Source organism: Chiloscyllium plagiosum, chromosome 18 (genome assembly GCF_004010195.1).
Source record: "Chiloscyllium plagiosum isolate BGI_BamShark_2017 chromosome 18, ASM401019v2, whole genome shotgun sequence".
Classification (NCBI taxonomy): domain Eukaryota; kingdom Metazoa; phylum Chordata; class Chondrichthyes; order Orectolobiformes; family Hemiscylliidae; genus Chiloscyllium; species Chiloscyllium plagiosum.
Genome location: NC_057727.1, coordinates 28098961 through 28114709, shown reverse-complemented (window position 1 = coordinate 28114709; position 15749 = coordinate 28098961). Strand labels below are relative to the sequence as shown.

The window sequence follows — 15749 nt, the reverse complement described above, 5'->3', positions numbered from 1 at the left end:
TCCTTCCATATCCATCACAAATTCACCTGCACCTCCACACACATCATTTACTGCATCCGCTGCACCCAATGTGGCCTCCTGTACATTGGGGAGACAGGCCGCCTACTTGCGGAACGTTTCAGAGAACACCTCTAGGACACCCGCACCAACCAACCCAACCACCCCGTGGCTGAACACTTTAACTCCCCCTCCCACTCTGCCAAGGACATGCAGGTCCTCCAACCCAAGGGATGAATGAAGATTTCTCCACCTTCCTCATTTCCCCTCCCCCACCTTTTCTCAGTCTCAACCCTTGGGCTCAGCACCGCCTTCTTGACCTGCAATCTTCTTCCCGACCTCTCCGTCCCCAACCCCTCTCCGCCTATCACCCTCACCTTAACCTCCTTCCACCTATTGCATTCCCAACGCCCCTCCCCCAAGTCCCTCCTCCCTACCTTTTATCTTAGCCTGCTTGGCACACCCTCCTCATTCCTGAAGAAGGGCTTATGCCCGAAACGTCGATTCTCCTGCTCCTTGGATGCTGCCTGACCTGCTGCGCTTTTCCAGCAACACATTTTTCAGCTCTAATTCTAGGTATGGACAAAGTGAGGACTGCGGTTACAAGCGAGTCAGTCAAAGATTAAGAGAGTTGATGTTTATTCCTGATGAAGGGCTTATGCCTGAAACGTCGACTCTCCTGCTCCTCCGATACTGCCTGACCTGCTATGCTTTTCCAGCACTATGCTTTTTGACTTTAATTCTTGGTATGGGGGGGATTTTCATGAGGACAAGTTGAGTAGGTTGGGCCTGTAATCAATGGGGTTCAGAAGAATAAGAGGGCACCTTACTGAGTACTCTAAGATTCTTGCGGGGAGTTGACGTTTTGAATGTGGACATGTGGTTTCTTCTTCTGGGAGAGTCTAGGACCAGAGGGCATAACTTCAGACTAAGGAATCATCCTTTTAAAACCAAGATGTGGGGGGTATTTTTCTCTGAAGGTAGTGAAACTGTGGAATTCTTTACAGTAGCAAACTGTCAAGCTGAGTTATTAACTATATTAGATGCTAAGATCGATTTTTAATCAGTGAGGGAATTGAGAATTATAAGGTCAAAGCAAGAAAGAAAGGAGGATCATAGATCAACCATGATCTCATTGAATGGTGGAGCAGACTCGGTGGGCCATGTTTTCTATTTCAGTTCCTGCATCTTGCAACCTGTCTAGAATGACCACAACATCTCCAAACTGGACAGATATAACATTAAAATTATTTTAAATAGTCTGGTCATGCTCTGGCCTTAACAATTTTTATACACCTGGGAAATTTTCACTGAAGTAGAGCCCCTGATGACTTTTTTTTCTCACCACCTTCTTCAGGATCATTCTAATGCAGAATTTATGCTTTTCATCAGTTCACGAGGTTTGACCATTGCTGCTGTCAAACAGGAAGTGGTAATGATTCACCTTGTGGAATTGTCATTCAGTGATGTAAGTACACAGTGTTGTTAGGCAGGGAGTTGCCAGATTTTGCTTAGCAACACTGAAGGAACAGTGATATCTTTACAAGTCGGGAGGTGTGTGATTCGGAGGGGAGCTTACAGGTGTGGAATGTCTGTCTCCACACTTGTCGACTATCTGTGTGAAGTTTGCACGTTCTCCCCATGTCTGCATGGGTTTCCTCCGGGTACTCCGGTTTCCTCACACAATCCAAAGATGTGCAGGTTAGGTGAATTGGCCATGCAAAATTGCCCATAATGTTCAGGAATGTGTAGGTTAGATGCATTAGTTGGGGTAAATATAGGATAATCAGGTAGGGGAATGGGTCTGGGTGGGTTACTGTTCGGAGGGTCAGCGTGGACTTGTTGGGCCGAAGGGCCTGCTTCCACTGTGTGGGATTCTATGATTCAGACATTTCAGCTGCCACTCCAGTTCAGGGCAGGGCTGGATCACACCTGTTCATGACTAATCCTCTGACGCTAGCAGTCAGTTTAAGTTCTCCTTCTTTCCATACCTTCCAGAGTTTGTACTTTGAGAATAGAAATATTCAAGGTGTAGCCTGATGACAGAATGGTGAAATTTAACCTTTTGTGATCTCATACTTTTAATCTCTATTGGCAGAATAGGTGAGCAGTGTGTTCTTTGTTAATTATTGCTGTCACCTAACTCACGAATGTGTTTCTGCCTCTCCCGAATGTTATATCAAATATTCTTCTTGGAAAAGAATCTGCCATCTTGTCTTGTTTATGCTACAGGAGACTCGAGGTGAATAATATTTTTTTTCATGGAGTGTTAGTATTACAGCCGCACCCAGTGTTCTTTCCCATTTGATAAGGTGGTGTTGTACTATTGCCCTGAGTCACCATAATCCACGTTGTCTAAGTACAATCGCTAAGCTGTTGGGAGGGCAATCCAGGATTTTGACGCCATGGTAATGAAGAATTGCTTTATATTTTCAAGTGAGATTTGGTGCCCCGCTTGGAGGGGAGTTTGTAGATGGTGGCATTTCCTTATGCCTGCTGCCACCATATTCTGGGTGGCAGGAGTCTTAGGATTGGGAGGTGTTGTCAAAATAAACTTGGTCAAATTCTGCAATGCATTTTGTGGATCATGTGCACTGCTGCAGTGGGTAAGGGAGTGAATATTTAAAATGATGGATTGGGTGCTGATCAAGGGTTTCTCTTGGATTCTGTCAAGCCTTTTGAGTGTTTAAAGCTGCACTCATCCAGTCAAAAGGAACTATTCCATCATACCTGAAGAAGGGCTTATTTGGGGCGGCACGGTAGCACAGTGGTTAGCACTGCTGCCTCACAGCGCCAGAGACCCGGGTTCATTTCCCGCCTCAGGCGACTGTGTGGAGTTTGCACATTCTCCCCGTGTCTGCGTGGGTTTCCTCCGGGTGCTCCGGTTTCCTCCCACAGTCCAAAGATGTGCAGGTCAGGTGAATTGGCCATGCTAAATTGTCCATAGTGTTAGGTAAGGGGTAAATGTAGGGGTATGGGTGGTTTGCGCTTCGGCGGGTCGGTGTGGACTTGTTGGGCCGAAGGGCCTGTTTCCACACTGTAAAGTAATCTAATCTAATCTAATCTTATGCCCGAAATGTCAATTCTCCTGTTCCTTTGATGCTGCCTGACCTGCTGCGCTTTTCCAGCAACACATTTTTAAGCTCTGATCTCCAGCATCTGCAGTACTCACTTTCTCCTATTCCATCATACAGTGGACTTGTATTTTTGAGGTGGCGAAGAGGCTTTAAAGAATCAGGATGTTTCACTGCTTTAATATTCCTAGTCTCTGACTTGCTCTCGTAACTGCAGTACTAATTGTAGTACATTTCTGTTCTCACATAAATGTATTGACTAGAAACAAGAGGATGGCCAGAGTATATCCAATCAGGGATAGTGGAGGGAACTTATGCCTGGAGTCGGAGGAGATAAAGGAGGTCCTTAATGAATACTTCGCTTCAGTATTCACTTGTGCGAGGGACCTTGTCATTTGTGAGGACAGATTGAAACAGGCTGATATGCTCAAGTAACTTAATGTTAAGAAGGAGGATACCCTGGAAATTTTGAAATACATGAGGATAGATAAGTCACCTGGGCCAGACGGGATATGAGGTTTATACAGGAAGCAAGGGAAGAGATTCCTGCATCTTTGGCGATTAATCTTTGTGTCCTCACTGTCCTCTGGAGTAGTACCAGATGATAGAAGGGCGAAAAATGCTTTTCCCTTGTTTGAAAAAAAGCAATAGGGATAATCCTGGAAATTACAAACCAGTCAGTGTTACGTCGGTGGTGGGCAAATTATTGGAGAGGATTATGAGAGACAGGATTTATGATTATTTGGAAAAGCCTAGCTTGATTAGAGATAGTCAGCATGGCTTTGTGAGGGGCAGGTATGCCTCACAAACCTTATTGAATTACTTAAGGATGTGACAAAACACATGGATGAAAGTAGAGCAGTGGATTAGATTAGATTACATTACAGTATGGAAACAGGCCCTTCGGCCCAACAAGTCCACACCGACCCACCGAAGCGCAACACACCCATACTCCCACATTTACCCCTGTACCTAACTCTACGGGCAATTTAGCATGGCCAATTCACCTGACCTGCACATCTTTGGACTGTGGGAGGAAACCGGAGCACCTGGAGGAAACCCACGCAGACACGGGGAGAACGTGCAAACTCCACACAGTCAGTCGCCTGAGGCGGGAATTGAACCCGGGTCTCTGGCGCTGTGAGGCAACAGTGCTAACCACTGTGCCACCGTGCCGCCCACGTGTGGTCTATATGGTCTATATGGATTTTAGCAAGACGTTTGATACGTTTCCCCATGATAGGCTCATTCAGAAAGTAAGGAGGCATGGGATACAGGGCAATTTGACTGTGTGGATACAGAATTGGCTGGCCCATAGAAGACAGAGTGTGGTAGCAGATGTAAAGTAGCCAGCCTGGAGCTTGGTGACCAGTGGTGTTCCACAGGGATCTGTTCTGAGACCTCTGTTCTTTGTGATTTTTATAAATTACTTGGATGAGGAAGTGGAAGGGTGAGTTAGTAAGTTGGTTGATGTCATGAAGGTTGATGGAGTTGTGGAGAGTGTGGAGGGCTGTTTTAGGTTGCAATGGGATATTGACAGGATGCAGATGAGAAGTGGCAGATGGAGTTCAACCTGTAAAAGTGTGGAATGATTCATTTTGGAAAGTTGAATTTGAATGCAGAATACAGGGTTAAAGGCAGGATTCTTGGCATTGTGGAGGAACAGAAGGATCTTGGGGTCTAAGTCCATATATCCCTCAAAGTTGCCATCCAAGTTGATAGGGTTGTTAAGAAGATGTGTGGTATGTTGGCTTTCATTAGCAGAGAGGGATTCAGTTTAAGAGCCGCGGGGTTATGCTGCAACTCTATAAAGATCTGGTTAAACCACACTTGGAATATTGTGTTCAGTTCTGGTCATCGCCTTATAGGAAGAATGTGGAAGCTCCAGAAAGGTTGCAGAGGAGATTTACCAGGATGCTGCCTGGACTGGATGGCATGCCTTATGAAGAAAGGTTGAGGGAGCTAGGCTTTCCTGATTTGAGCGAATAAGGATGAGAGGTGACTTGATAGAGATGATGAGAGGCATAGATAGAGTGCATAGCCAAAGACTTTTTCCGATGACAGAGATGGCTATCATGAGGGGACATTATTTTAAGGTGATTGGCGGAAGGTTTAAGGGAGATGTCAGAGGTAGTTCTTTTCATAGAGTGGTGGGTGTGTGGAATGCACTGCCAGCAGTGGTGGTGTCAGATACGTTAGAGACATTTAAGTGACTCTTGGGTAGGCACATGGATGATAATATAATGTACAGTATGTATGTTAGTTTGATCTTAGAGCGGATAAAAGATTGGCATAACATCAAGGGCTGAAGGGCCTGTACTGTGCTGTATTGTTCTATGTTCTATGCTGAAGCCCAGTTGATATTGGATTTTCAGGAATTGTAATGCCATTGATTTTTATGGTGAGATGTTTGTACTTTCTCTTGTAGATGATGACTATTGTCTTATGTATATCAAATGAAAGTTACAAGCCTGAAACTTGCCTAAAAACTGCATGCGGTCATGTACTATTTCATATTCTGTGAAATTACAGATAAAACTGAATACTGAGCAATCATCAGTGAACATGCCCACTTCTAACATTAAAATGGAGGTGAATGTCTTTGAAGCAGCGAGATTGAGAATAGGGCACTTCCCTGAAGAATATCCATGATAATCTGGAGCAGGTGAGATGATACCCCTTCAACAACACAACTATCTTTCCCTTTACAAGCATTAACTTCAGCGAACAGAAAGTTTTCCTTTGATTCCTATTGACTTGAATTTTACTGAGGCTCCTTGATGCCATATTTAGCCTGAATTTCAAGGGTCATCATTCACTTCACTTCCGGAATTTGGTTGTTTTACTCATGTTCGGACCAAAGCTTAATAAGGTCAGGAGCCAAGTGGGACTGACAAAATGTAAACTGTGCATCTGTTGTAGGGTCGTTGGTGAGTAAGAACCACAAACCGTGCTGTTCATGACACATGCCATTACTGCTGATGATTGCGAGTCAGCTGATGGTGCAGTAATTGGCTGCTTTGCTTCTATCCTGGTTTTGTGGGCAGGGCATATATGGATTTTTTTTTGCAGTGTTGGGTAAATGCCTGTGTTGCTGCTGTACTGAAACAGCTGGCTACTAGCGGGGCTAGTTCTGATATACAGATCTTCAGCACAACGGCAAGTGTATTGTCAATGCCTATACCTTTATCTGTACCAAGTGTACTCAATCATCTTCTCAAATGGAATGAATGTAAATTAAATTGGCTGAAGACTGGCATCATTAATTTCAGGAGAGGGAATACACACTTGTCACTCCTGGCTAAGGATGGTAACAAATGTTTCAACCTTGTTTTTAAATGAAATGTTATAATATACCTCTGTGGTAGGTGAGACTTCAACTTGGCCCTTTTGGCATATGGATAGAGACACTACCATTGTACCACAAAAGCCTTTCTCAGCCTTGCTTTTTCACAAAAAAAGGTAGGCATCTGCTATCATTGAGAATGTTGATGCTTTCATACACTCCTCTGGTTAATTGTTTAATTGTCCACCACTCTTCGTGATTGATTCACTTGTGGAAGTGCAGCACATTGGTTTGATATGTTAATTGTGAAATTGCTTAATTCTTTCTGTAGGATGCTAATGTTTCTCCTATTTAAAGTCCCTGTACTGTAGCTAGTATGACACTTCATTTATAAATATTCCTGGTACTATTCTGGCATGCAAGTCTATGTTCATTAAACACAGATTGACCTCCTTGCTTGATGGTAAAGGTAGCATGAGACACACTGGGCCATGTTACAACAGTTCTGCTGACAACCCATAGCTCCAGATGAATGCCTAGTTTTGAAGAGCATGATATGTTCTGGATCTGTCTTATTGAATGTGGTAATAGTGACACACAACCTCCTGGAGAATGTCTTCAGTGTGCAGACTGGATTTTATCTTCACAAAGATTGTGTTGTGGTTATTTCTTTCAGTACTCTCCTTGACCAGTGCATCTGTGACAGGGGATTACTGAGGATGAGATCAAGTAGATTTTTTTCCTTCATGGCGGTCGTGTTCTCAACACCCATTGTAGACTCAGTCCTCCCTTTAAAACTCTGACCAATCAAGCACTAATAACGTTACTGAGCCAGTCTTGGTAATGAACAATGATATTCCTCCCTCACAGCATAGCTGTACCATTACTACCCTCTGATTTTATTTGGTGGTTCACATGGCAGTGAACTGATTCATCAGCAGAGATAAGACTGTTCATGGCAATCAACAGGAGGTATGTTGCAGAAAACAATCGCTGGAGAATGTATTGCTTTAACAATAAAACAATTTGGGTTGAAACTTTATTGCTGGAACAGCACAGCAGGTCAGGCAGCATCCAGGGAACAGGAGATTCGACGTTTCGGGCACAGGCCCTTCTTCAGGAATGCTGAAACAATTTGCACATGCTACCTCAGTACTTCTCACAGAGATGTGCAAATGAAATCTGCAAGGAGGGACCAAACAATATATGACTGAATGAATGTTATTGTTGACAGCGAAGGTCTGATATTCTTTTTTTTCTCGAGCTTTTTTTTTGTGTGGCTGCCAATTTTCTGGAAGAAGGTGATATCGAGCTTATGATTGAGGGAAGGAGTTTATTTGACTGATGTCCAGGGTTCTAGGTGCATCATGTTATTTGTGTTTCCTATGTATATAATGATTCCATCTCATGTTGCTTTAATCTTTGTTCAAAAATACTGTGTTGTTCAGATTTCTATGCATGAAGGTTGACTAAGATAATATAATGATCCCTGTCACTCCCAAATCTCTCCCTGTGCTGTTCAGGTGATTGAGCCACACAGACTAGGCAGATCCCTGGAGAGCTAGTTAGAAATGCATGTGTTTCAATGCTGGATGAAATTCGTGTTGGTTTCTGGTCAGCTGCATGTTTTGTGTAGTTACACAGTAATACTGAACATTGAGGCTTAAGTATGAGTATTGACCTTTGGTCAAGATATTAGAGGATGACTGATGCCCATGGAATTATATGCATTCCAATTAGATTCTGTTCCATTCTGAAGAAGAAAGACGGAGAGAAATTTGGGAAGGACAGATAAAATATTTTTTAAAAGTTGGAATTACATACGATTTGTTAATGATCTAATTAAAACTAATAGTTTGATCTCTAAATATTGAAAGTATAAATAACTGATCTTCCTGTAGCTTCAACAGTAACAGTGACAAGTACTTGTCACTTAAAATTCATATTTCCTACTCACTGACTGCATATTGTGGCTATCATGGCGGGTGTTAGATCATCAGAGGTGTCAAAGTACTGCGATCATTTGTCACTCCTGCTGTTAGAACTTGCATATGTTCTCCTTCACAGCAATGTATTGAAGAGTACCAGACTGAATATATTTCAAATATTTAACATTTAATTAAAAGTTACTTTGATATCCAATCAAACTGATAGTGCAGTTAATTTGTGGCACCACAGATTATTTTTTAAAACTTTAAGATGAGAGTTTTTGATACCACAATTTTTAGGATTCCAATATCTGCAGGTATTTTGCATTGTCCATGAACTGGTAAATAGAGAACATAAGGGATGGAGAATCGTAATTGTAATACACATACAGACTTGGTATAACACCATTGTCATTTCCACATCTCTTTCCAGGTTTTCTTGGGACATGTGACTTGATTTTCTTCTCACTGATGTGCATTAATTTGCACTCGGCAGTGTTGGATTTCACTTTGTAAATGTGTTCAGTTTAAATATTTTTCCTCAAATCCTCTTTCATCTCATCATTGTTAAAAGTGGAAGTTCAAATTATCCTGTAGACTTGGTGAAAAAATATTTCATTGTTAGAGTTCAAATTTATTTTGCCTTGTTTTCAAGCAAATAAATTGAATAATTTTGTGATTCAGCTTTTTACTCCCCGGTTTATATCTATTTTATTGATTCAATTTTGAGTGTTAAACTATAATATAAGTTTGCAATTTTATACTCATTACACTTCCACGCAGGTGGGAATGAAGGGTTCTAGTGGCATTTGGGGGAGAGGATAGGAAGGAGATTAATGGTGTAAACACAGAGGGCAGCACTAGAGGTTGGCACTTCACAAATTTCTAAGTTCCCCTTCTACAATTACAGTGAAACATGTGATTTCAAGGAACTTTGAAAGTTACTATTTCATATATTCATTTATGGAATGTGGGCATTGCTGACTTGGCTATAAATTATTGCCCACGCCTATTTTCCCAGAGGGCAGTTCAGAGACAAACACACTGGTATGGCTCTGGCATTACATGTAGGCCAGACCAGGTAGGTATGGTAGATTTCTATTCCTAAAGGACATTAGTGAATTGGATGAGTTTTTAGGATCATTGACAGTGGTTATTTGGTTTCCATTAAGTTAGTTTTTATTTCAGATTTCTTTTTCATTTGATTCCATTTGTCATGTCCCCAGAACATTAGTCAGTGTTTCTGGATTGCTCATCCAATGGCATCATTGCTACTACTTCTGTGCTACTATGCTATCACCTCCCCTTGATATTCAAACTATTCATTAATTTCCTTGACAAAAGACACCGTGAAGATTCCCTTATCCAGAATCCTGATCCAGGATGGCTATGCACTCTCCTATTCCTTCACGCATTTAGAAAGACAAGGACTGATTCAGGATAGTCAGCATGGCTTTGGTATCTGGGACATTGTGTCTCTTTAAATTTGACTGAGTGACGAAGAAGATAGATGAGGACAGTACAGTAGATGTTATCTACATCGATTTTAGCGAGGCTGCCGATAAGGGACCACATAGTGGACTCATAGAATCTCTATAGTGTGGAAGCAGGCCATTTGGCCCATCAAGTCACACCAACTCTCTGAATAGCATCTCATCTAGACGCAACCCCTATCCTTTCCTATCCCTATAACCCTGTACTTTCTCATGGCTATTTCACCTAGCCTGCATATCCCTGGACACTTTGGGCAATTTAGCATGGCCAATTTCCCTAACCTGTGCATTTTTGGACTGTGGGAGGATGCTGGAGCACCCAGAGGAAGCCCACCTAGACACTGGGAGAATGTACAAACGGCCACCTGGGGTGGAATCGAACCGAGTTTCTGGTGCTGTGAAGCCCCAGTTAGTAAGGTTAGATCACATGAAGTTCAGGCAGAGCTAGCCAATTGTATACAAAATTGAGTTATTATAGGTGGTGGTAGAGAGTTATTTTTCAGACTGGAGGCCTGTGACTAGTGATGCGCTGCAACGCTCAGTGCTGGGTCCACTGATTGGATAAAACTATAAGAGGCATGATTAGTAAGTTTGTGAATGATATCAAAATTGTTGGTATAGTAGACAGTGAAAAAGGTTATATAAGAGTACAACGGGATCTTGATCAACTGGCCAGTGTGCCAAGGTATGGCAGACGGAATTTAATTCAGATGAATGTGAGATATTGCATTTTGGTAAGACAAACTAAAGCAAGCCTTGCACAGTTAATGAAAGAGCTGCGGGGAGTATTGTCAAACAGAAACCTAAGGACTCTGGAACAGAGTTCCTTGAATGCAGACAGGTAGACAGGGTGGTGCAGAAGGCATTTGGCATGCTTACCTTCATTGGTGAGAGCATTGGCTATTTTCCCTGGAGCATTGGAGGTTGAAGGTGACCTTATAGAAGTTTATAAAATCATGAGGGGTATAGACAAGTTGAATAGCCGAAGTCTTTTCCTCAGGGGAGGGGGAATCCAAAACTCGAGACATAAGTTTAAAGTGAGAGGGGAGCGATTTGAAAAGGGGTGTGAGGGCAACGTTTTCACACAGATAATGGTGCGTTTATGGAATGTGCTACCAGAGGAGGAAGTACAATTATAACACTTTAAAAACATTTGAATAAGTACATGAATAAGAAATTTGGTTTGGAGGGAGATGGGCCTAACACAGAAAAATAAGACTAGTTAAGTTTGGGATACCTGGTCAACATGGACAAGTTGGGCCAAAAGGCCTATTTCTGTGCTGTATACCTCCATGACTCTTGCCCATCTTCGCTCTCTCTCTCGCTCTCTCTCTTTCTCTCTCTGTCTCACTGTCTCTCTGTCTCACTGTCTCTCTCTATTCGCACTTCCCAGCTCCGAAGTGTGTATATGGCTGACTGTATATTGTGCTCTCCGTTAATGGGGCTTCATCCGTGCTTTTCAATTTGAACTCCATCAGTCACTAGCTGAATGAATTGTGATAAATGAAGAAAGGGAAGAGAGGATTGTCTGTAATCCTGTACAGTCCAGTGTGTTTTAAAAAAATGAACTCTCCTATCTTCTTGAGGGGAAAGGGGCTGAAATCAAGGTGCAAATTTTGGGATTGTTCTGTCAGCCACGTGTGTTTGGTGACAAATTTAAATGCCTAAATGTAAATAATGGGTGAAATGTTATTTGAGTTAAATATGAATGGGCTGAAAATGTGTTGCTGGAAAAGCGCCGCAGGTCAGGCAGCATCCAAGGAACAGGAGAATCGACGTTTCGGGCATAAGCCCTTCTTCAGGAATGAGGAAAGTGTGTCCAGCAGGCTAAGATAATGGGTGTGGGTGGGTTACTCTTCGGATGGGGTCGGTGTGGACTTGTTGGGCCGAAGGGCCTGTTTCCACACTGTAGGGAGTCTAATCTACAAGCTGCAGAGTGCTGAAATTTGAGGGCAGCTCACTCAAGGACGATGAGAGATTTTAAAGGCAGACAATGAGATAGCTTGGAATCAGACTCTCTGCTAAAGGTAACATGAAGCTTAAGAATGAGGGGAGTTCACATGACATGTGTTAAATCCTTTTTGCTTCCCTTTCACTTCCTGATTGATGCTATGTCTGCCAGCTGCATTTTTTACTTTGTGTTCTGTTTTCCAGAATTTACAGTTTTATTTTTAATATTTCTTTAAGGATGTGCTGACAAGTACTTCCAGTATTGAAATGAGATGCTCATGGTACAGCTCTCTGTTTGGAGTTAGTATCCATGGTCACCAGCCCAATTAATTGGTTTCTTCTTAATTAACTATATGGTAATGAATGTTAATTACAAAATAACTGCTTTGTTTTGAGAAAGAGCTTACACTACAAGGCGGCAAAGATGAACTGGAATCAGGTTGTAGCCATTACACTCGCCTCTTGGCAACACTCAGAAGATATTGGAAATGTTTTCGAATCTCAGATGTTCTCAGAAGCTGTGATTGTGATCCAGGAGCATTTAATCATGTGCCCACACTGCTTACTACCCCTTGCTGTTTCCTAATGTTACAGTGTTTTTACAGTTTTACGATAGATATAGAAGATGCTGGAGAAACCCGGGAGGTCTGGCAGCATCTGTGGAGCGAGAAACAGAGTTAACTGTTCAGCTCCAGGAGGGCATCAATTTAAGGTTAGAGGGGAAAGAATAAAAGGGAACCTGAGGGACAACATTTTTTACACAGAGGGTGGTACACACATGGAATGAGCTGCCAGCAGAAATGGTTGAGGTGGGTACATTAACACCATTTAAAAAGCATTTGGACAAATACATGGATAGGAAAGGATTAGAAGGAAATGGGATTAATGTGGGTGGATATTTTGGTCGGCATGGATCAGTTTGGGCCGAAGGGTCTCTCTCTGTGCTGTAGGACTCTGTGACTCCATGACTTCTCTCACGGGGGCTGCAGACATTAGTTCTGTTTTCTTTCTCCACAGATGCTACGAGATGCGTTGTGTTCCTCCAGCACTTTCTGTATTTGTGTCAGGTTTCCAGCATCTACAGTATTTTATTTTCAGTTTAAATTTGGCTTTCCTTCTGGTCCAGCATCTGCACACATTGAGTCGCAGAAACAGAAACAGATCCTTCGGTCCAACCAGTCCATGCCAACTATAATCCCAAACTAAACTAGTCCCACCTACCTGCACTTGGCCCAGAACCTTCCAAACATTTCTTATTCATGTACTTATCTAAGTGTCTTTTAAACCTTGTAACTGTGCCCGGGCCCACCACTTCCTCAGGAAGTTAATTCCATACACGAACCACCCCCCTGTAAAAAACCACCCCCCATGTATTTTTTAAATCTCTTTCCTTTCACCTTAAAATTATGCCTTGTAGTCTTGAAATCCCCTATCCTAGGGAAAAGACACCTGCTATGATGCCTATCTATACCCCTCATGATTTTATTAACCTCTATAAAGTCACCTGTCAACCTCCAACGCTCCAATAAAAACAATTTCAGTTTATCCAGCCTTTCTTTATAATAAATCAAACTTTCCATATGGGGCAACATCCTGGTCAGTCTCTTCTTATCTTAGCCTGCTGGACACACTTTCCTCATTCCTGAAGAAGGGCTTATGCCCGAAACGTCGATTCTCCTGTTCCTTGGATGCTGCCTGACCTGCTGCGCTTTTCCAGCAACACATTTTCAGCTCTGATCTCCAGCATCTGCAGCCCTCACTTTCTCCTTAAATATGAATGGGCCAACTGAAGGTCTTTATTGTGCGGCTTGATTAAGAAAGAGCGAAGAATAAGCAATGGATATGCTCTAGTGTTAAATGATTAGAATTTCATTATCATGCTTTAGTTGCTGGTGTGCTATGCCATGGTAGGCTTGGTAACATTAGAAGAAAAAGCTGCTACTGCAGGCCTGAGGGGCTCACAGTGTTCATACTCAGAGCCTTTTGGTAACTGGAAAATCTGCTGCCTGACAGGAACACTGAAAGAAAGCCACATTGATGGACAGACTTCAGATAAACCAACAAGGCAATCCAATGGTAGGATAGAAAACTCTCCATTTTTCTTTGTTTTCATGGCTTACCTCATCAAAGGTAATAAATACTGACCTAGCCAGCAATGTCCACAACCCATTCAATATTATCCACTTTTTAAAAAATCCCGTTGGTGAAGTCCTACAAATTTCAGGGTAATCTTGATGCAGCAGAGCCAGGCACCATGTTTACATGGCTTTTTTTTGTAACAACATGTAGAGCAGTCACTCTCCAAGTACGCTCTAAACAAACTTGACCCAAAATCTCCCTCAAATGTTTCTTATAGCTACTTTTTCAAATGGATGTAATTGATTATGGTACACCTCCTCCAGTTTGATCAGTATTCCTTGATGATTTCTTTATGTCGACCTTGGCGCGTGAATAAACTGAAGTAAATGTTAATTGTATAAATAGAATATTTTAGCATTATCTTTGAAGACTAATAACAGGAACTGGACTGATATTGCTACATTTTAAAAGTCAGTTGATTGATCTTATATCTCCCAATCTTAAATCCAGTTGCTTCAGATCTGATGTTGCCAGGGTTCAGGAATTTGCCAGTTTTTCAGGGAAAAAATAATTGATTTGTGTTAATTCAGTCCAGAACATCTTAATCCAGTGAATAGCAAATGCAGGCAAACCAGATGATACAATTGCAAAGGACTTCAGGTTGATAGCCATTGTGGAGTAAAGGGTTAATTATGTATTTTTATTGAGGATATCTATAGTGCATGTGCAAAGGAGTGATTTATAAAAGTGACAGATCACATGGAACTGGTACCTGGCTTTGTGTGGCTCCAAATGAAATGTCCTCTCCTACTAATCTATACACAACACACAGTTATGTGTAATAAAGTCTGTCCCTGTTCACTCAGATGGGTGTGCTCTTCATTTTATTACAGCCAGATCACTGCTGGCGTCGAATCACCTTCTCATAGATTTGCCTTCCACACTTCCTGATGAAGGGCTTTTGCCTGAAACATCGATTTTACTGCTCCTCGGATGCTGCCTGAACTGCTGTGCTTTTCCAGCACCACTAATCCAGAATCTGGTTTCCAGCATCTGCAGTCATTGTTTTTACCTACTTTCCTACGTCAGTACAACCCATTTAAATGGTTGTTGAACAATGCTGCTTTATGCAGTGCCAGATTTGAGAGAATACCTGAAATATTTTGCAGTATATTTTTAAGTTGGCCAAACTTTTTTTAAGGCAGAAAGTATTGGAGAAACTCAGTAGGTAGCATCTGTGGAGAGATCTTTCTGCATGCTGCCAAGGTGCTGCCAGACCTGCTGAGTGTATCCAGCGTTTGTTCGTATTTCAGATCTCCAGCAGATGGAGTATCTTGCTTTTATTATTTTTTGAACTTTGTAGCAAAACTCAAACTGAAATTCTGATCTGCTTCCATTTGCCTGCCCTATTCCTCCACCACTGAAAGAGAGGTGGAGAGTTGAGACTATGATATACTCCTGAGTTGTATCACTGGTATTACTTTGTCAGGGTAGTAGTTTGTAAATGGTTGGCTGGGGTGTTAGAATGATAGCTTTGAACTTGAAACTAGCTACAGTAGATGGTTAATTAAGCTGGGCATACCTGTACTGTGCTGATGTTTTCGTGCACATTTACTATTAACTGACTGACTCCCACAGCTACCTAGACTACACCTCCTCCCACCCTGCCCCCTGTAACAACGCCATCCCATATTCCCATTTCCTTAGTCTCTGCCGCATCTGCTCCCAGGAGGACCAGTTCCAATACCGTACAATGCAGATGGCCTCCTTCTTCAAAGACCACAATTTCCCCCCAGACGTGGTCGACGATGCCCTCCACCGCATCTCCTCCACTTCCCGCTCCTCTGCCCTTGAGCCCCGCCCCTCCAACTGCCACCAGGGCAGAACCCCACTGGTCCTCACCTACCACCCCACCAACCTCCATATACAGCGTATCATCCGC

At 42.4% G+C, this 15749-nt stretch overlaps 1 protein-coding gene across 4 annotated transcripts in view; it reads left to right on the top strand.

Annotated features, from left to right (window-relative positions):
* Window positions 1–15749, top strand: part of LOC122558995 (FYVE, RhoGEF and PH domain-containing protein 3-like) — a 222232-nt gene that overhangs the window by 87565 nt on the left and 118918 nt on the right. The window contains exon 1 of one of the 4 annotated variants that reach the window (XM_043708042.1): window positions 2206–2239. The exons of the other annotated variants lie outside the window; for them this stretch is intronic. Within the exon in view, the coding sequence (XP_043563977.1) occupies window positions 2221–2239 (19 nt within the window). The 5' untranslated portion in view covers window positions 2206–2220. Of the gene's footprint in view, window positions 1–2205; window positions 2240–15749 lie in introns of those variants that run through there. 4 annotated transcript variants of the gene reach the window in all.